The sequence below is a fragment of the Acipenser ruthenus genome, chromosome 12, assembly GCF_902713425.1.
Source record: "Acipenser ruthenus chromosome 12, fAciRut3.2 maternal haplotype, whole genome shotgun sequence".
NCBI lineage: Eukaryota > Metazoa > Chordata > Actinopteri > Acipenseriformes > Acipenseridae > Acipenser > Acipenser ruthenus.
This window is the reverse complement of record NC_081200.1, coordinates 16,753,863-16,775,582: the sequence shown is the minus strand read 5'-3', so window position 1 is coordinate 16,775,582 and position 21,720 is coordinate 16,753,863. Positions and strand designations below refer to the sequence as shown.

Genomic DNA, 21,720 nt, shown 5'->3' with positions numbered 1-21,720 from the left:
GAGGTCAGGAGACCAGCTCCCCCTGCAGCAGTTTCGCTGCTGGAAATTGGGTGGCCGGAGCCCCACGGAGGGGAACTGCCGGCCATGAAGAAGGGGGGGGGAGGTCAGGAGACCAGCTCCCCCAGCTGCTCTTTCGCGGCAGGAGATAGTGTGGCTGAAGCCCCGGAAGAGGGAGCTGCCAGCCACGAAGAATTGGGGGGTGCCAGACATTCCACCATGGCCACCCCCAGAAACAACTTGCTTCCCCCTCTTCCGGGACTTTGGGACTGAGGGGGGAGGTGGCCATTGAGGCCATGTGTGCGTTGCACAAGGGGGGGTATATGTGGCAAAGTGCCCCCCCTGTGTATGTTATATGTTACGTGTTGTGTGTAAATGTTGGTATATAAGCATTGGTACACGGGATATAAGCGGGTCTGTGTTTCACGTGTGTGTAAATTGTGTATTTGTATTTAGGCACGGGGATGGCACATCACATCATGTGCAAGTAAAAAGTAATAATATGTGAGCACGGGGAATTGCACTTTAATTAATTCACGTGCAGTTGTACCGAGATTCCAATTGAATGATTGACTAGCAATCGAGTCTTGGTACAACTGCATAAAAGCTGCATGTTTTCACTCACTGGGGGTTGGTGTTCGGTGAGTGGAGAACGGGAGAGAGAGGAGAAAAGAAAGCAAAGTAAAGTAATTAGTGTTTTCACTCACCGTGTTTGTCAGTTTGTCTGTTCACTGTTTAGTCTGTTTTGTTTGTCTCTTTATTTTGGCGTATAGTGCCGTGTCCCGTGTTTTTGTGTTCAAACCTTTTATTTTCTGTTCTGTCTGTTTATTCATTAAATGCTGAGCGCGATCACGCGCTCAGCTTAACCAAAACTCCAAGTCTCTGTGTGTTACTTCCTGGCTCTGGTCTGACACCACCCACTCCGGCCGTCTTTGTGACAGTGCCATACGGAGTAAGTGAATCTGAGGAGTAAGGTTCAGTGAAGGCAAATACGACAGCCATAAAACACTTAAAAAGGAAATAAAGTGTGCTGTAGGTGCTGTGAGCCCTGGGACCCCACCTGCCCCTCCAGCCCCTTGACACGCTGCCGATGGGCTCTCTCCCGTGCCTCCAGGTCTCGTGCAGCCTGCTCTTGGGAGTTGTGCAGCCGCTCCGTTTCCCGGTCCATCTCCTGGCAGTGCCGCGCTGTCACCTCCATGAGGTGCTGTGCGTGCGTACACTCCAGATCTGAGATATTTGCCTGGGGGACAGAGAAACACATACAGTATTACAACTCTATAAAGACATTCAGGGCTGAATTCAGAAAAGTTTGCATGTGCAGGAGATAACAATTGTTTATCAGTCTTTTGAATTTTTTTTTTTGCAAGTTGCTAAAATGTACTTTCTGAACTGCAAACAGAGCAGTCAGAAATAATGAGCAGGTGTAATGTGTGGTGTACCTAGCAGGTTGATTTTGAAATGTCTTGTATTTTGTGAATGGTCTTGTAGGGCCTTCAGTTATTACAGTGGGGAATTTGGAACCCACAAACCTCAAAAGACAATCATACAAGAAATGTTGCATTGCCATGTTCAAAGGGACAATTTGTACTGAAATATATTTGGATATCTTCTTTAAGACCAGAATGCATTGCAATGTGAGTTAGAAAGCTTGACTTGTCCCCAACATGGAGCCTTTGTGTCTTTGTGCAGATAAAGTTAATTAACAATGCAGTATCACCTGATACTTTTCAACAAGCCAGTTATAAAAAAAAAAGTCTGAGTGCAGGACATGGGGAAATCCACTACTGAATACTGGTTGGGTTGCAAGTTCCTTTTTTATAGTTAAACAACCCTCTGACAGCAGTGAGCCAGCAGTTGTGTTTTATGTATCCACTGGCTTTACTGGATTGACCCTATCTTGACCTGCAGCTGCTGCACTTGGGCCTGCTGATCCACCAGTTCCTGCTCCACGCTTCTCAGCGATTGTTCCAGCTGCCCCCTCTCCACTCCCAGGCGCATGGCTTGTTCCTCCTGTTTCATCTTCTCTCGCTCAACCTTCAATAAAAAATAAATAAACGCTGGATTTATTTCAGTTAAGAGGTTTGGTGCATAAGCTGTAAGGAGCGATTTTTGGAGATACAGACATTCCATCTCCAAACTGAATCATACTGCCTCCCAGTCCTTTTGCTACAAGACTACTGTCAGCACACAACTTCAGTGGTAACACTTTAAAAATCATTGGCTACAAACTATGGTCAAAACTTCACATTAGGTGTCTCTAATTACTGTGTATTTACATAGCAGTTACTTATCAAATGTGTACTTACATATAATTACAATGTTATTATGCATAGTTGCAATGTACTTAGTGTGTACATCTTTTTGCATGGTGTAAACCTAACCCTTTCGCTATCCTTAACCCTAACCTTAACTCTAACCCTAACCCTTTTCTGCTAAAATTATTGTGGCAGAGCAGGGCTCTGTCCTTAGAAATACTGGCAGGGAAGAAGTTAAATTCTCCTCCCTGCCCAGGTTGATTGCTTCAGGTGGGAGCAATCCACCAATTAATTATTCAATTATTATTCAGCCACCTAGCATAAAAGGAGGCCTCAGCCTCTGTCATCCTTGTCACATATGGTGTTAGCAGTGGGATAGTGCCACCTGGCGGCTCAGAGCAGTATTTTTTTTTAGTTTTTGGTTTTTTTGAGGAGTTTAAAAAAAAAAAAAAAAAAAAAAATGGACAAGAAGAGCAGACAGAGGCAGCGACAGAAGCAGCAACAACAGCAGCTGCCACCACCACCCCAAACCCTGTGGGACCCAGCGAGCCTCTTCCCGTGGTGTTCCTGGTGCTGGAAGGAGGGTCATCGGTGGAGGTCCTGTCCAGATGGGCCACCAGATGTCCACGGCCCGAGAGGGAGGAGCCCGAACGTCCACGGCCCGAGAGGGAGGAGTCGGTGCGTGTGCCTATTTATTTTGTATTTTTGTTTATTAAAAAGCTTTATTTTGATCGTTTAAACTGTCTCTGAGTCTCAAACCTCTGTCATCCTTGTCACAATTATGTACTTACATATATTATGCACATTAAATACAGTGGAACTGTGCATGCTATCGCTGTAATTGTGTAAGTAATCACTATGTAAATTCACAGTAATTAAACACTTAATGTAAAGTGCTACCAAAATTCCTCTCAATTTCAGCCTCAGTTCTAGAAGGTCTAACTTGAGCCGTTCTCTCCAGAAGCTCTGCAGGTTGTTTCATGTCATTCCTTCACAATCAAGAGTGAAGGATGTGCTTTACCACTGCTGATAGTGGCTGACACAAATCCTACCCATTGTTCAGAACCAGCCTCCAGCATTTGGGGGAGGGAGAGAAAGCCCACACCATTCCCTGGGTTTCAGCTTACTGTGGCCAGCATTTATACATTCTTGCTCCATAAAAGATGTTTTACCAAGGTCTTTCAAAAAGAAACGTTATATTAAAGCTGTTTCAGTTTGGTAATGGTGAAAACTGAAAGACTGATAGCGCTGGAGGCTGAAACTGTCTTTGTCTGTAATTCATTTGTGACAGCCTGGCTGGGCGGTGACGTCCGGCAGAGGCAGGAACTAAAAACACTGACACCAGGCACCGCAGTTTCAAAATAAATGACGCAGGGGTGCCGTTTATTTAAATAATACAAAAATAAAATAAATATTTTTAACGCAAAAACACTTGCTCATAGAGTGAAAGAAAAAGGTTGAACAAAACAAAATCATGAACACAAAAACAACACAGGTCAGGCTGGGCTGTAGCCTTCACTGATCCTGTATTTAATTTTTCCTTTTAGTTTCGTTTTCTCTCTCCGCTCCTCTCATACACCCACCGCAAGGGTAGAGAGCTGCAGGCTTTTATGCAGGTGACCATCTCCTGATAAGCAACAAAATTAATCACTTAGGGCTGCTCGCACTGTTACATCATTTTATCTGAAATGTCTTTGAGACAAAGTTGTCGGAGGCTATGACAAAGCATTAAAAAGAGTGCATGTGATCATTGATGTCACGATAATTGGTTTCCTGCCGACTGTTACAGCAGTTCATTTCAACTGGTTAACTAGTCGGCAGCATCGATCTGTTATAATGCATTTTTAATAATGACAAAATAATAAGAATATATTCATTAACAGCAAACCACTGTTTCAAGAAGGACAGTTTTTTGTGTGTGACCCTAACAACACCACTGTTGGAGACTAGACCTCTGTATGTTTACCAATTGGAAAAGCACAGCACAAGATGAATTCAGGTATAAATGTTTGCCACTGTAAATCTGCATAGAACTGTTGCAGTTTTCCCATGCTTTTCCTATGGTATACTATGCATTTCTAGTAGTTTGACATGTTTCTTTAATATGTTTTACTGTACCTCTGTGGGCTGTACAATGCTTATCTACGCTGTCACTTTCCCTTTGTTACACCTTGTTTTTACAATGGGAAACATTTATATGGGATTGAAGAATCCATTTCCAGGCGAAGCGCCCCTAATCCTGCGATGCTACAAAAGGATTGGTGTCAGATGCTGCAGCAAGGATTCAGTCAGTCCCAGCCAGACAGGATAAAGGGGAACAGATGTGCAGGAATCCAGTTTCACATCACAATAATCCAAGTGATTAGGAGAACAAATTGATGTGGCTACATTGGGATATCCTTAGTATAGGAGCTATATAGAGGGCTGCAGTGCTACATCCTGTATACTGGGGCTATCGAATATGTACAACAACAAAAACCCTGTCAGTGTTAAGGTATTACAGTCTAACTTTGACTGTATTAAAAATGGACAGGCAAGTATATCTGTTATGTGCAGATTGTGCATGATTCATAGTTAACCAGGGCCTGGTTCTAGTTCTGTTCACGGCAGTTAAAAATATACACAGAAGTGAGCTAAGGGGACTGTTAAAAATAATGAAACATGTTTAGTTTAGAAAAAGACAAATAAGGGAGTTTTTCTTTGAAGTTCATTTTATCAAAGGCAGGTGTCAGTTTTCTCTCAATGAGACGATTTTATCAGTAGATAACATTACATAACTATAAAACACTCAATGGTGCTCAATTTAGAAATGTTAACAGAAACTAAATAAATGAAATGACAAAAAGTATTTTTCAATGCCTTCAAATTTGTTTGTCACAGTTTGTAAGTGGGTTACATAAAAGCAATCATTGCGTGAGACGTAAACATGAGGGGAAGTTTGTCACCCACAAAGCAGCATTGTGTTTTCTGTTTACTTATGATCGATCTCATGAAGTCATTTTTTGTTTTATGGATTAAACATTGCCGTTGCTATGCGGAGTTCAAAGTTTGGCAAAGACGCTACTGTGACGTCACAAGCTGGAACACCTGCACCCGTTCATAGCAGCTCAGTAAATTAACCCACCTAATGGCAAGTTGAGTCCTGCACCCTCTCAGCAGCTCAGAGCTTGCTCTGAGCCGCTCATTTACTTAATGCACAAATTTGTGGATTTTACTATTAGTAAGCCTGGCTGATGGAGGTTACTTTGTCAAGGGTTTTTCTGAGAGCAGCCTTGTCCTTCTCCAGACGGGCTCCTGCTCTCAACATGTCGCGGCACTCGCTCTCCAGCTCTTGATCCTGCAGGGCCTGCCTGTCCTCCTCCAGAGCCCCCTGCTCGCTGCCCTGCTGCTGCCACAGCATCTGAGGAACATTTACACAGACTTCTCCATACAGCCATGTCTCACATGTCTGCACTTCTTGATCACTCAGCATCCACTGCTGGGGTGGATATGCAGCAGCACATTAGCACATCATCAGCTTTCTTTTTTTTGGCCCCAGATATTAGTGGCAACTGTTGGAACATGGGTGAGGTTTAGCCATTGTTAGCACCTCTGCTGTTCAGGGCAGTATGTCCACAGATAGAACAGAAAACAGGACCCTTAAGACTCATTTGAAAGACAGCGCCTCCCACAGCATTCTGGGGCATTTGCATACTATGTGGATACAGATGAGAGTGCTCCCTGCAAAGAACTACATGTTACAAATTTCATACAATTCACCAGTCACCACCTTGCTTAGTTTCGGATGAGATGCGAATTTGTATTCACTCACTGGCCCTTGTTAGGATTTTCAGAAGCACAAGAATTGATATTATTACACAAGCCAAACAAATGAGGATCACTACTGTCAAATCAATATTACAAGTCATCAGCAGAAGAATTAACAGGGACATGATTAGTCTTTAAAAAGTCTTTAAAATCTTAAAAGGAGTTGACAAAGTTAACCCTAAGCAATACTTAAAGCGAAGCACAGGAACCTGGACAAGCTCAGTTAGAAACGGAGTCTAGGACAGAGGGAAGGATACACTTTATAACACAGAGGGTAGGGTATGGAATAGGTTACCTAGACATGTTGTTGATGCTGAGTCTCTTGTATCCTTTAGACCCGATTTGCCAAGGTTTTGAGATCAGTCAGCTTCTAGGAACCAGATGAGCATAGATGGGCCGAAAGGCCTCTTGTTCGTAAATGTTTCTTATGTTTCCAAATTCAAATTTCCATTCTCACCCTCCAGTGTCCTTTATATATGTTTATCTATCATTCTTCTCATTCAACCCTTTTCTCCCCTCATCTGACTCCACTGATGTTGCTTTCTCTGGCTCTGTCCTCCTTTCACCCCCCTGCTTTCACCATCCCCTCCCCTCGCAGCCCTCTCTGACCTCTTGAAGGTGCTTGCTCTGCCCCTCCAGCTCCAGGCATCGCAGCTCTGTGTCCTTCTGCTCTCCCTGCAGGGCCTGCAGCCTCTCCGTCAGGATGTGGTTCTGCTTCTTACACTCCGACAGAGACTCCCGGGCAGAGTCCAGGTCCTCCTGAACCAGAAACAACCAAATCAACAGGGTTACTGAGAGAACTTCACGGGTATGGCTATGTTCACTGTAGTGTTCAGTTGCTTCTCCACTGTAATAGATCAATGGACCAAGTGGGACAAGGAATTAGCCTGGGAAATATATAACATAAGAAAGTTAAGAAAGTTTACAAACGAGAGGAGGCCATTCAGCCCATCTTGCCCAGAGTGCCAAAGTATGTATGACAGTCTGATCCTAACCCTAATGGCCATCTTGCCACAATATGTGAATGGCAGTCTGTGTCCGGGAGGAAATATGAGTCAGTAGGTGCAATAATGATTTCCATTACACGAGAGAAGATGTTAAAACTTCATGCTGATTTGAACTCAGCTCTCGCCAGTTAAGCACCAACTAAGACTTAGCTTTACAGTAAACTAATGTGATCCATATGTGTCTCCATCCATTTGCGCTTCCTTCCATATGATGATGTAGATATCCTTCTGTCTGGTGTTGATGGCTGAAGTGTAATGCTGGCTCCAGGGATCAGCTTATTGCCTCCCTAGCGCATCAGCACACACAACGGCTGCGATGATGGCTCCGGGGATCAACCACAGTGCGGTCTCCCCAGCACATCAGCATGACAACCGTCTGGATTGAGCTAAATAGGGTATATCTCTGGGGTCTTCAAGTGCGCATCTTCCATCCTCTGTGTTTCGTCGACTAGCCCACGACACCTCAAGAGGGCTCGACGGTGATTCTGGCGTCCCAGCATCACCCCCCTCCATCCCCCACTCAGCCCAGCTTACTTACCCGTAATGTTTTGATGGAACAGGTGGCAACGTATTGGTCATGTTACGCTTGTCTTCCAATGATAAAGCCAAACATCACAGCACCTGGTCATGGCGCCAAGTAAACCGTCCTTGGCTAATAGCCACCTTACATCCTGTCAAAATGTGCCTTAATGTTGCAGGTGATGAACACAAAGGACATGAGGGATCCTCTCCTACCCAGAGATTTAGGTTCTGTGGTGATGGGAGAACATCATATGTTGACCTAATGAGGAAACTGATCCTGCTCTGTTCCATTGACCACAGGTCTTGCCAATCAATCTTGTGTTGTTCCACACTCTCCCATCTCATCCATTCTCCCTGCTTGGCCTAGGAAAATGTCCTTTATACACCTCATCCTCTCCTCCTGCTTTTGCACCTCATTGACTACCAGCTTCCTCCTTTGAGCTGGGGCTGCCTTGTGCCATGTAGGAGGAGCTGAACTGAGACCAAGACCCCCTCTTCCATGCTGAACTTGCCCCATGATATCACCAATTTGAAGGGCAGCCTTTGCATCCTCCACAGCTTTCTTTGCTGCCCACTTCCAGTTTTCAACACAGGTGCTGCCTCCCTTACGCATTTGTCACGTGACTCTACTAATGTCATTTCCAGTCTGACTTTGGCGCACTTAAACTCCTCGGTTAGAGCGGAGACTGGTAGCTGCAGTATTCCTTTACGATAAAGTCCCACTCTGCTGAGGCAGCGTGGAACTCCCAACCATTTCCTGATGTATGAACTGATTAAAGCTTCCAGCTTCTCTACTGTTGTCAAAGAAACCTCGTACACAGTCAGTGGCCACAGCAACCTCGGCAGTAGACCAAACTGAAAGCACCAGAGTTTTAGTTTGCCTGGTAAAGCGCTGCTGTCTATGCTCTTCAACCTTTCCTCTGCTTGTTGTCTAACTCCCACACAAACTGTGTCCTTTAGATCCCCGTCATACCATCTCCCAAGACTTCACTGGCTTCTCAGACACTGTTGGTATTGCTTCACCATTAATGAAGAACGTTTTATCTACTACTTTACCTTTAATTATAGAGATGCTCCTTGATTTAGTGGGCTTGAATTGCATTTGTGCCCATTCAATGTTATTGGTTAATTTGCCCAATAAACGATTAGTGCAGGCTACTGTTGTAGTCATGGTTGTCATGTCATCCATGTATGCTCGAATTGGTGGTAGTCGCATTCCAGAAGCCAAGCGCTCTCCTCCTACTACCCATTTTGATGCCCTAATGATTACTTCCATTGCCATGGTAAAAGCCAGTGGAGAAATGGTGCATCCTGCCATTATTCCAACTTCTACGCATTGCTATGTAGTGCTGAATTCTGAAGTTGAAAAACTAAATTTCAAATCTCCAAAGTAGGCTTTCACTAAATTTGTTATTGTCATCGGTACACTGAAAAAATCAAATGCTGCCCAAAGAAGTTCATGTGGCACTGAACCATATGAATTAGCCAAATCCAGGAATGTCACATGGTGCTCCTTCCTCTCCTTTTTAGCTGATTGAATTTGTTGCCAGATCACATTGATGTGTTCTAGGCATCCTGGGAAACCAGGAATGCCTGCTTTTTGTATTGAAGTGTCAATGAAGCAGTTCTTTAATAGGTAAGTTGACAATCTCTGAGCAATAATGCTGAAGAAAATCTTGCCTTCTACATTTAATAGGGAAATAGGGCGAAACTGACTGATGCTTGTAGAATCTTTTTCTTTAGGTATAAAGAGTCCACCTGCTCGGCACCATGCTCTTGGTACAACCTGTTTTTCCCATGCCACTTTCATCAATTTCCACAGGATTCGTAGAAGTCCTGAAGCACTCTTGTACACTCTGTACGGAACTCCACTAGGCCCTGGAGATGATGAAGCCCTTGCTTTTTTCACAGTTTGCTCTACTTCTTTCCACTTAGGTGCACAGTCCTCCATTTGGTATATAGGTGGATTGAAGGAATTGACATAGGCTCCTGCCTTTTTGAATCTGTATGTGTTTCCTCCAAATATCTCTCCAGCTCAAACTTAGATGCTTTTAGTGTGCCATTCTTCTCACTGGTGAATAACTTCTTTACAAATTTGAATGGGTCTTTATAAAAGTTAGTTCTCGCACGCTCCTTCTGTTTGTAGCATTTCCGTAGGCGCTCAGCTCTGCGCAATGTTGCAAGCTTTATCTTTTATAACCCTTTTTAAGAGATTGAGTCCCTCCTTCTGACTTTGTTCTGCTCTTCTCCATTGCTTCCTCAGCTGTCTCATTTCTCTAACTAAGCGTTCAATCTCCTGCTGCCGTCTAGACCTTCCAGGAATGTTTGTACTTTTTCCTTCCTTTTTTCAACTCCAAACATCTCGCTTCCATATGCGTAGATGATGTCCCCAAATTTATCCAGCTTCTTTTCAACTGTTTCACTTAACCTTTCCAATGCAAAGCAGAGATCTGTGTTTACTGTGTCCCATGCAGTTTTCTCACAAGCTCTTGGCCATTTAACTCCAGGCTTGTGCCCGTTGAGGTTCTTTCCTCTCGTATGCTGGTTTGTCTGACCGGGTTCACAAGGATCATTAGGTTCATCACTAACTGTGTCCATGCAAGTCCTCCTCACGTCTATGACAGGGGTGCTGATATCCTGCGAACTGTGGTTTGCTTCCTGTCGCTGGATTTCATTCGACTGACTTGACTGACTTCGTAAGAAGTACTGATCAATGCGAGGCCCTTGTCCCTTCTCCCTCAAGCATTTCATTCTCCCTTGATGAATCTTCAAACCCCTGACCGTTGTCGCCTTGCTCCAGCCGCAGACACAAACCTGGAGTTCCTTTGCTAACTGCAGATCTTGAACTAGTCTTTTGTGAAGTGCTCTCCATACTCATATCCGTTTCCGTTCCTAAGTCGTTAACCGTGTTGTCCAACGCTGAGTCATCTTCCGCCCCCGCTCTCTTTCTGTTTAATTTCTTAGAAGCCTTGGGCGGGTGTCTCCAGCATCCTGTAAACAGAGCTGGATACTGCCGACAAGGGTAGCTAACCCTTGCCAGCCCCAATGGGGTCTCTTTCCTCCTGTCAGCTGTCTCTCCAGGCTGTCACAAGGTCTTTCCCTTGTTGCCAGCTGCACTATTCACAGCAGCCACTGGACGTATCCAGATCTTCATGATTTCCATTACATGAGAGTAGATGTTAAAACTTCATGCTGATTTGAACTCGGCTCTCGCCAAGATAAGCACCAACTAAGACGTAGCTTTACAGTAAACTAATGTGATTCATATGTGTCTCCATCCATTTGCGCTTCCTTCCATATGATGATGTAGAGATCCTTCTGTCTGGTGTTGATGGCTGAAGTGTAATGCTAGCTCCAGGGATCATCTTACATTTTTCTGTAGATATTACAATACTGGTTTAACAGGTATATATAACTGGACACTTGCCTGCGCTAGTGTCACCAAGTGTTTAGATGCCATTCTAGAACCGTGCTGGCAAAACACCATGCCGGTGTCAACACTGTAAAAATAGTGTTACATTATTACAATCGTACATTATTACACCAACATGGAATATTTCTCTACGAAACTGGAATTAAAATGCATCATGAATCCACAGCTTCTAGAACAGAAATATGACTGGGCATTCTATTGCTACTGCTCTGGGTGATTCTTTTGTTGTGTTACTAATACAAACACATCATTATCTTATCAGGAGTTTCTTGAATAATGAGACAGAGGGGAGAGTCTATATTTCAATGCTTTACTCTTTCGTGTTCCTCTCAGATAAGATTCCAGAACACACACCTGCAGATCTCTCTTCTCTGCCTCTGCTGCCTGTACACAGCGCTCCAGGGAAGCCATTTGCTTCCGCAGTGCCTTCCTCTCGCACTCCCTGCGCCGAATCGCTTCCTCCTGCAGCATGAGGGACGTCTGAGCACCACTGAGCCGGATGTCCGCACACCGCTTCCCTGGAACACACAGCAGCACACAGGATAACTCCCTGCCTGTCTGCATCTGCACCTCAGTAGGGTCATACATTTGGATATTTTGGATTCTGAAGTATTTAACTTGAATAGTTTTGATTAAGGCCTGACTGACTAGCACAGGTTTGGCTATGTAGCACCGAAAAATACATATTTTTTGTTATAAATCGATAGCTTTGGATTAGGGGGTTTTGTATGAGAAGCACCTTAAGAAATTACAATACAGTCTCCCCTTATTAAAGTTTAATGAAGCATAGTGAAAACATGATAAAGCATAGATAAACATTGTAAAGCCTGAGAGGTATGATAAAGCATTTTAAAACATGGCAAACTATGGTATACTCTGGTAAATGCATAGTATCACAATGGGAAAAGCACCGGAAAACTTCAAAATGACCATGTGAAATGATTACTTTAATAAGGGATCCTCCAAGGAGATATCAGAAATAATTATAATAAAATCAAGATAGCACCATCCCATTCCCTCCACCTGTGAGGTTTAGTGAGGAGCAGTGTGCAGTGCAGCAGACACACCTTCCTCAGACTCGGACAGTGATTTCTGCAGCTGCTGGATGCGAGTGTTGGTGTGGTCTCGATTGCTCTCTAGCTCCCCCAACTGGCGAGTCAGGTTCAGAACCTGGATCTCAGCTTCATCCTGCACAGAGAGCCAAGAGACTTCAATCCCATGTACTGTATGTAAAAATGCATTTACTGTAGGTCCTATAATTTGCCTTAGATTTTATTAGAAGCATATTAATTGCCTTTTTGATGTCGATAAGCTAGTTGGCTAGCCATTTACACAGGTATTTAAAGTGGCTAAAAAAATAGTTTCATAAATCTCACCTTACACACAATTCCACTGACTATATACAGTAGTCTCTGCGTATAGGAACTCCTCCTAAGAGATCACTTCACCTAAGGGAACACCTTTGTGGTGAAACTGATGTTTCAGATTGTAAATGCTCCGGCTAAAGGAACAGGAACTTTGCTTAAAAGAACACCTTCTTGGGTCCGATAGCAATTTGTTCACAATATATACAGTACTGTTTTGTAACCTGATAATTCATCGTCATTAAACTTCAAAAGGTTTATTCAGTCTTCTCAAAAGCAACTTGTCACAGTGTCTTGAGGCACACTGATTGGTTTAAAATCTTTCCAGACTCATTTTGTATTCTGATTTCCACGAGTGCACCTCATAGCTACAAAATGCCATGTAAACAAATTGTTTGAGCTCCTGGTGGTTTCTGTTCTGGTGAATTGCTTCACCATTCTGTTAAATAATGTGCATGTCTTGTATATTGCTGCTACATTTTTTAACATGTGTAGGGGTGTTGTGTTAATTTCGTTTGTCTGACTTTATTATTATAGTTTATTAACATACACTTGCTATTGCTTTTCTCTTATTCAGTTAATTTCATATGTTGATGCACGTGCGTCATGACAAGTAATACATATTTATTTATTTATTGATTGATTCATATTGCGTCTAGTGGCTAACTCTGTCTTTGAGAACACTTTGCTTGCTTCCCGAGGGGGGTTCTCTTAGCCGGAGACTACTGTATGTCTCAAATGTGCAGTTTTGAAAGATGTCACAAAAAATATTTCCATATTAAAACATGACGTTGCTTGCCTTGCCTTTCAGGAAATCTGTTACATTTGCATTTGCTGGGTCCTTTAACCTCTGCATTTTACTGGCTGCAAAGCATATTATTTGTTTATTTAGCAGATGCCTTTGTCCAAGGCGACTTACAGAGACTAGGGTGTGTGAACTATGCATCAGCTGCAGAGTCACTTACAATTATGTCTCACCCGAAAGACGGAGCACAAGGAGGTTAAGTGACTTGATCAGGGTCACACAATGAATTAGTGGCTGAGGTGAGATTTGAACCAGGGACCTCCTGGTTACAAGCCCATTTCTTTAACCTCTGGACCACACAGCCTCCTAATCATATAATTAGCCTCCATATCAGTAATTAGATAATATAATTCATATCATATAATTAGCCTCCATATCAGTAATTAGATACGTAGCTGGTCGGTTACTAACAGGAAAGTGAAGGGGTGGGGACAATTTAATTCTACAGGTGAAAAGACAATGAAAGAGCAGGACAATGACTAAGCAAGGCCTGTAAACAGTGATTTTAACCAACTGTAGCTATCACATTTTAAAATGCAAATGTTTGCTAAAACATAGATTTCTTTCAAAAGTACACATTTGTGACCTATATAGTGGTATAAATGGATGTGCATGACATGTATGGCATTATTTTCTTAGCTACAACCATAAAAACAAACTCCAGGATGTATGTTCATTCTATCTATAATATATTAGATTAGTTTAGTTTAGTTTATTCACTTTGTGCCCACAGGGTCAGCACAGGGTGGTCATGACGCAGCTCTGTACAGACTCACCCGGTCTCTCTGAGCCTCGCACAGCTCCTGCAGGAAGTCCTTGAGCGCGGCCCGCACCACCTCGGGGTCCAGGTCCCCCACCCCCCCACCCCCACGCGAGGGGGAGAGTGAGCACAGGGGGAAGTTGCCACGGCTGCCGGAGGGGCTGTAGTTGCGCAGTCTGTCCAGGCTGTCCACCCCTGCGGGGGAGAGACAGCGAAGACAATGAGACACAAGCAGCATAACATGCACAGGCATTTAGTACGGTTCAATCAAAGACATTTTGACAAACAAGTGCATTTACAATTTGCCTTTTTTATCAAATGGGAAAACATTATTAAACTAGAACATTTTTCAGATTATTATTATTATTATTATTAGTTTATTTAGCAGACGCCTTTATCCAAGGAGACTTACAGAGGGTGTGTGAACTATGCATCAGCTGCAGAGTCACTTACAATTACGCCTCACCTGAAAGACGGAGCACAAGGAGGTTAAGTGACTTGCTCAGGGTCACACAATGAGCCAGTGGCTGAGGTGGGATTTGAACCGGGGACTTCCTGGTTACAAGCCGTTTTCTTTAAGCACTGGACCACACAGCCCCCAGATTATATGTAGTACTTCTTTTTTTAAGGAATACAGGATTTTTTGGTTTTAAAATTTAATTCCAACCCTAATCCTAACTAAATAAAACTTTACTTAAAAAAAGTTTAACTTTAATTGCATGGTTATTTTGCTGTTTTCCCATGTGTTTTTAATGGTTATACTACGTATTTACCACACTGTTTCTCGCTGGTTTGACGTGTTGTTTTTTTTTAAATATGCTTTACCATATCTCTCTGGGCTTTACAATTCTTACCTATGCTTTACCAGCATCTCACTATGCTTTTATTAAGGGAAACTTATATGGAGAAATGGCTAGTTTGTAAGAAAAATTGTTACCAGTGCCTATAAAACTGTTTATGCTGTAATTGCATATAACTACACTTTACTGCCTGACAACTGCTGCAATTACACACAGTAACTAACGCAGTGGGAGCTGTGCTTTACCTTTCAGTGGAGACACCACTCTCCTGGGTGAGGGGCTGTGCCCCCGTGCCCCTGAGCTCTGTGCCCTGCCTGTGCGGGCGATGCCCAGGGTGCGCCGCAGGACGGAGTGCAGGCCCCCCATTCTAAACTCCAGTTCTAGCCTGGTGGACTCTGCCTTGCCCAGCTCGACCTCCAGCCCATGTTCCCGAGCCTTGGAGGTGCTGAGCTGCAGGGCAAGGTCTCCAGCCTCGACTCCTGCTCGCTGCAGCGCCCCCTGCAGCTCCCTCGCGCTCTCCTGCTGACGTCGCTCCCCCTCCTGCAGCTCCTCCACGTGGCACTGCAGCTCCTTCTCACGCAGCCACGCCTCGTACTCCACCTCCGCCACCTGCTGCTGCAACAGCGCCACCTGGGGGTGGGAGATAGCTAAAGAACACTGCACTCTTTTATTAGGTTAGGTAGAGGCACAAAGATAACAATAAAGTAATACTGCAGAGAGAAGGTCTTCCCAAAGTGAAAATACATTTTGCTAAAGGTTAATTTGTTTTCAGTCTGAGAAACAACAATGACAATACAGAGAACTTGACATGCTTCAGAACAGCCACCCTGCATTCTAGAAACCTGGTTCGTGTTTCATGTATATTTGTTATGTTTTATCGCTCTCACTGTAAATATTTTCTTATTTCTAGAAGTCGCTGCTGCCAGGATGGCCCAGCAGTTTAGAGGATCTGACTTTGTAAACATATATAAAACAGGAGATGTAAATGAATGCAAGGGTATAAAGAAAAACATTTTAAAATAATCAAACCTGGACCCTTTTCTCCTGAGGTGTGATCTACATGTGTTTAATAGGTTATTGTAAGATATAGACTTAACCCTTTGTAGTCCATTTATTAAGTGCGTGTCAGGCGCGTCAGTTTCAATTTATTTTCACACGCGCAGTTAATTTTAGACACGCTGTTTAAAAGTATTTTTTTCCACAGTCAAACGGGTTTAAAAGGCCCTGCATATCAACAAAGCACTCACTAGGCATCTCCAGCCCCGCCCCACCCTTTCGTTCGCTATCGCTTTCACATATGCTAAGAAATAAATAATAATAATAATAGTCATACATACCGATCAATCATCTCCTGATCACTCGTTTTATCACCAAACTCCTCCGATCTCTCCTCACTCTCTGTCAATACCTTTGAATTTCATGCAGTCCAACTAACCTCTCCCTGTCAACTCCTGCTCATTGTTCTGTATCGCCCCCCTAGGCCTCTCACTCACTTTCTGGATGAACTCGACTATCTACTCTCCTCCCTCCCCTCTCTGTCTACCCCGACTGTCCTGTTGGGTGACTTCAACATCCATCTCTCCAACCCCAGCCACTCTGCTGGATTCCTCCCTCTCCTCCACTCCTTCGACTTCTGTCTCTCTCCGTCCCCTCCTACCCACAAAGCTGGCCGTCAACTGGACCTCACCTTCTCCAGGGCCTGCTGCCCCTCCACCCTCTCTGTCACACCACTGGACCTCTCTGATCACTATTTCATCTCTTTTTCTCTGTCTCTCCCCCCTCTCCCTGCTCCTCCTCCTACCCCCACTGTCACCTCTTGCCGTAACCTCCGATCTCTCTCCCCCTCTGTCCTTGCCTCCACTGCTCTCTCTCACCTCCCTCCTATCGACTCCTTTTCACAACTCTCCGTAGACTCTGCTACCTCCAGCCTCTTCTCCTCACTCACCTCCTCCCTTGACTCCCTCTGTCCCCTCACCTCCCGACCTGCTCGCCCCTCCCCTCCCCATCCCTGGCTCTCCTCGGCGCTCCGCTCGGCAAGAATCGCACTGCGATCTGCTGAAAAGAAATGGAAGAGAACCAAACTCCCTGCTGCCCTAGACCTTTACCGCACTCTCCTCTCCTCCTTCTCCTCTACTCTCTCCTCTGCTAAATGTGCTTATTTCCAATCTGTAATCCAAGCCTCCACTAACAACACACGTAAACTATTCTCTACCTTCTCCTCCCTCCTAAACCCTCCCCCCCTCCTCCTCCCTCCTCTATCTCCCCTGATGACTTCGCCTCCTTCTTCTCTTCTAAAATCTCAGATATTCGCAAACTCTTTAACACCTCTCCCTCCCCCGCACCCCCTCCTGCTCCAACCCCTACACCCACTACATCCCCTACTAACTCGCCCTCCTTCTCCACTTTCTTGCCCCTCTCAGACTCTGACCTCTCCTCCCTGCTCCAGGGTCACAAACCCACCACGTGTGCCTTGGACCCCCTCCCCACTCACCTCTTTCAAGCTGCTGCTCCTGCTCTACTCCCCTTCATCTCCTCCCTCCTCAACACCTCTCTACTTTCTGGTATCTTTCCCTCTGCCTTCAAAAAAGCCTCCATCACTCCCCTCCTCAAAAAACCTACCCTCGACCCCACCTCCCTCCAGAGCTACCGTCCTGTCTCCCTCCTACCCTTCCTCTCCAAAACCCTTGAGCGGACTGTACACCGCCAGCTCTCTGCTTTCCTGTCCAACCACTCTCTGCTTGACCCTCTCCAATCTGGCTTCCACTCTGCTCACTCCACTGAAACCGCCCTCCTGTCTGTCACTAACTCACTAAACTCTGCCCGAGCTGCCTCTCTCTCCTCTGTCCTTATTCTCCTCGACCTCTCTGCTGCCTTTGACACTGTTGATCACTCTATTCTACTATCATCTCTTGCTGACCTGGGGATCTCTGGCACTGCTCTGGCCTGGTTCTCCTCCTACCTCTCCAACCGCACTTACCAGGTAACCTGGCGTGGAGCAACCTCCACACCTCACCCTCTCTTAACTGGAGTCCCCCAAGGGTCAGTCTTGGGTCCTCTCCTGTTCTCTCTCTACACCCGCTCCCTGGGCCCCCTCATCGCATCCTATGGTTTCTCATACCATTTCTATGCTGATGATGCTCAGATTTTCCTCTCCTTCCCCACCTCTGACTCCACCATCTCCTCCCGTATCTCTACCTGTCTGTCTGCTATTTCCTCCTGGATGCACCTGCATCACCTCAAACTCAACCTCTCTAAATCTGACCTCCTTTTCTTTCCCTCCTCCTCCCCCTCCTCTGATCTCTCTATCTCTGTTCCTCTGGAATCTACCACACTCTCTCCCTCTTCCTCCGCTAAGAACCTCGGAGTCACCCTGGACCCCTGCCTCTCTCATTCCCAGCACATCTCCACTCTGCCACGCACTTGCCGATTCTTCCTGAGCAACATCCGAAGAATCCGACCCTTCCTCACCAACTACGCTACCCAGCTTCTGGTCCAGGCCCTGGTACTTTCCCGCCTAGACTACTGCAACTCCCTCCTGGCTGGCCTCCCTGCGTCCGCCACCCGTCCGCTCCAGCTCATCCAGAACTCTGCTGCCCGCCTGGTGTTCTCTCTGCCTCGCTTCGCCCACGCTACTCCACTACTCCGCTCACTCCACTGGCTCCCGATCACCGCTTGCATCCAGTTCAAGTCTCTTGTACTAGCCTGCAGATGCCGTGACCAGACTGCACCCAGCAACCTCCAGACCCTCATCTCTCCCTACACCCCCACTCGACCTCTCCGCTCCGCCTGCACTAGAAGACTGGCTCTACCTCCGCTACGCTCCCCTGCCTCCAGAGCCCGCTCCTTCTCCACCCTTGCTCCGCAGTGGTGGAATGACCTTCCTACAGATGTCAGGACTGCCCTGTCCCTGACCACATTCCGGTGCCTCCTTAAGACTCACCTCTTCAAACAGCACCTGTAGAACTCCTCTGTTTGTATCCTGGGACACTATCACCCTTCATTTAAATGTGCTTTATTTTGCTCTTATCTGCCCCCTATTTTACTGCATTTAATCCTGTACTTCAGAATACTGTAATCTGCCAAGTGTTTAACCTGTAGTATTTTGTATTTAATCATATCCTGATGTAACTACCACTATTATCTGCTGTATTATTGAATTGTGGTTTGTCACACTTGTACTTTGCTTGAACAAAAGTTATTGTATTTCTTGCTCTTATTGTATTACTTGTATTGTAACACTTAATGTATTTGCTTACGATTGTAAGTCGCCCTGGATAAGGGCGTCTGCTAAGAAATAAATAATAATAATAATAATAATGCGAACAAAGTCATTATTTTATTACTATAACATCTCAAAAAAAGCTGTGCAAATGTCCGTGACAGTCTCTGTGCGGTGATGCAGTATCAGCCAGCTTGTTTTCTTATGACCGTCCCTATGTGATGCCAGGGGCAAGTATGACTATTCATGAGATACGCCTTTTTTTTTTTAATTGGCTTGTCTCGGCTCCTGTCGCTCCCACTCGGCCATTAAATGGTTTTCTCGGCTTTTTCTGGAGAAAAAACGACTAGAAACCCGTTTTTTGCGTTTTTTTGACGATGTCAGGGTCCGACAATGGACCGGATGGGAATAATTGCAATGTCCGACATAGGACCGCAAAGGGTTAATTAACCAATCGGAAATAAATTAGCCTGGAAAGAAATTGAGCGTATGACTGTTCAAACCAATTGGATACAGGCTGCATATACATACAGTTGAGAGAAAAATACATTCCTTTAAAAGATGAAGGAATACCCTATATATATATATATATATATATATATATATATATATATATACATATATATATATATATACATATATATATACTGTATATACAGTGCCTATAGAAAGTCTACACCCCCTTTCAAAATTTTCACCTTTTGTTGCCTTATAGCCTGGAATTAAAATGCATTAAAAAAATGTTTATTTTTCATTTATCTACACATCCTACCCCACAACTTCCAAGTGAAAAAGTTAAGTGGCCTCCACCTGTGTTAAATTGTAGTGATTCACATGATTTCAGGATAAATTCAGCAGTTCCTGTAGGTTCCTCTGCTGGGTAGAGCATTTCAAAGCAAAGACTCAACCATGAGCACCAAGGCGCTTTCAAAAGAATTCCGGGACAAAGTTGTTGAAAGGCACAGATTAGGGGATGGGTATAAAAAATATCAAAGGCCTTGAATATCCCTTGGAGCACAGTCAAGATGATTATTAAGAAGTGGAAGGTGTATGGCACCACCAAGACCCTGCCTAGATCAGGCCGTCCCTCCAAACTGGATGACCGACCAAGAAGGAGACTGATCAGAGAGGCTACCAAGAGGCCAATGGCAACTTTGCAAGAGTTACAGGCTTTTATGGCTAGGACTGGTCAAAGTGTGCATGTGACAACAATATCCCAAGCACTCCACAAATCTGGCCTGTATGGTAGGGTGGCAAGAAGGAAGCCATTACTCAAGAAAGCCCACCTTGAATCCCATTTTGAAGTATGCAAAAAGACTGTAGCCATGGGGCAAAAAGTTTTGTGGTCTGACAAAACTAAAATGGAACTTTATGGCCTAAATGCAAAGCGTTATGTTTGGCACAAACCCAACATAGCGCATCACCCAAAGAATACCATCCCTACTGTGAAGCATGGTGGTGGCAGCATGTTATGGGGATGTTTATCATCGGCAGAGACTGGGGCACTTGTCAGGATAGAAGGGAAAATGAATGGAGCAAAGTACAGAGAAGTCCTTGAGGAAAACCTGCTGCCCTCTGCAAGAAAGCTGAAACTGGGACGGAAGTTCACCTTTCAGCATGACAACGACCCAAAGGACACAGAAAAAGCTACACTGGAGTGGCTAAGGAACAAAAAGGTAAATGTCCTTGAGTGGCCCAGTCAGAGCCCCGACCTAAATCCAATCGAAAATTTGTGGCATGGCTTGAAGATTGCTGTCCATCAACGCTCCCCAAGGAACTTGACAGAGCTTGAACAGTTTTGTAAAGAAGAATGGTCAAATATTGACAAATCTAGGTGTGCAAAGTTGGTAGAGACCTATCCCAACAGACTCACAGCTGTAATTGCTGCCAAAGGTGCTTCCACCAAGTATTAACTCAGGGGGGTGGAGACTTATCCAATTATGATCTTTCAGTTTTGTATTTTTAATATAGAAAAATTCTCAATAAAAACTTTTTTTCCCCTTAACAGTGTGGAGTATGGTGTGTAGATAAGTGGAAAAAAATCCTCATTTAAATGCATGAAACTCTGAGGCATTGACATAACAAAATGTGAAAAAGTTCAAGGGGGTGTAGACTTTCTATAGGCACTGTATGAATTACAAATATAGAGATAAAGTACAGGCATTATAAATAAGGCAGATACCAAAGCACAGGAACAGGAAGAAAGATACATAGACAGCAAGGGCGGCTGATAGCTAGACATACAGAACAGGGGAGCAATACCTCTTTGAAGGCGGACTCCTTGCAGGCCTCTGTCTCGACTATCCTCTGTTTGAGGCTGAAGGTCTCCTGGCGGTTCTTCTCCTCTCTCTGCTCCTCCTGTGAGACCCATGCCTGCAGCTCACCCAGCTCCTTACTGCGCTTTGCACGCTCACTGTCCAGGAGCTTCACCTGCGAGAGAGGAGGGAGAGGGTCTGTGAGGGGGAAAAAAGAGTGAAGGTATCTTCACCTGTGGGGAGAGGGGAGCTGTACATGAGATGGAACAGCAAATGAGTGGGAGAGAGGAGAAGAGAAAGGGAGGGGAAGGGGAGAAAAGGAGAGGGGGTAAGAGGGTGGAATTCTCACTATCCCACATCTTTACCTATAGGAACAGTGAGTAGTGAGAGCATGAGAGATGAGAAAGAGGGGGAGTAAGAGCAAATAACAATGAGAGAGAGGCTTGGCATGCCTTTCAGTGTTAAATACAGCATTTCAGATAAGTTCTAATGCAGG

General features: G+C 44.7%; 1 protein-coding gene across 1 annotated transcript in view; it reads right to left on the bottom strand.

The window, feature by feature from the left end:
- LOC117416760 (rootletin-like) overlaps positions 1-21,720 on the bottom strand; it is a 75,106-nt gene that overhangs the window by 6,834 nt on the left and 46,552 nt on the right. Inside the window, exons 20-28 of the mRNA XM_059034213.1 lie at positions 21,232-21,399; positions 14,996-15,380; positions 13,967-14,145; positions 12,089-12,209; positions 11,376-11,539; positions 6,669-6,818; positions 5,497-5,652; positions 1,900-2,031; positions 1,058-1,237 (exon numbers count right to left, since the gene is read on the bottom strand). Of these exons, the coding sequence (XP_058890196.1) occupies positions 1,058-1,237; positions 1,900-2,031; positions 5,497-5,652; positions 6,669-6,818; positions 11,376-11,539; positions 12,089-12,209; positions 13,967-14,145; positions 14,996-15,380; positions 21,232-21,399 (1,635 nt within the window). The remainder of the gene's footprint in view (positions 1-1,057; positions 1,238-1,899; positions 2,032-5,496; positions 5,653-6,668; positions 6,819-11,375; positions 11,540-12,088; positions 12,210-13,966; positions 14,146-14,995; positions 15,381-21,231; positions 21,400-21,720) is intronic.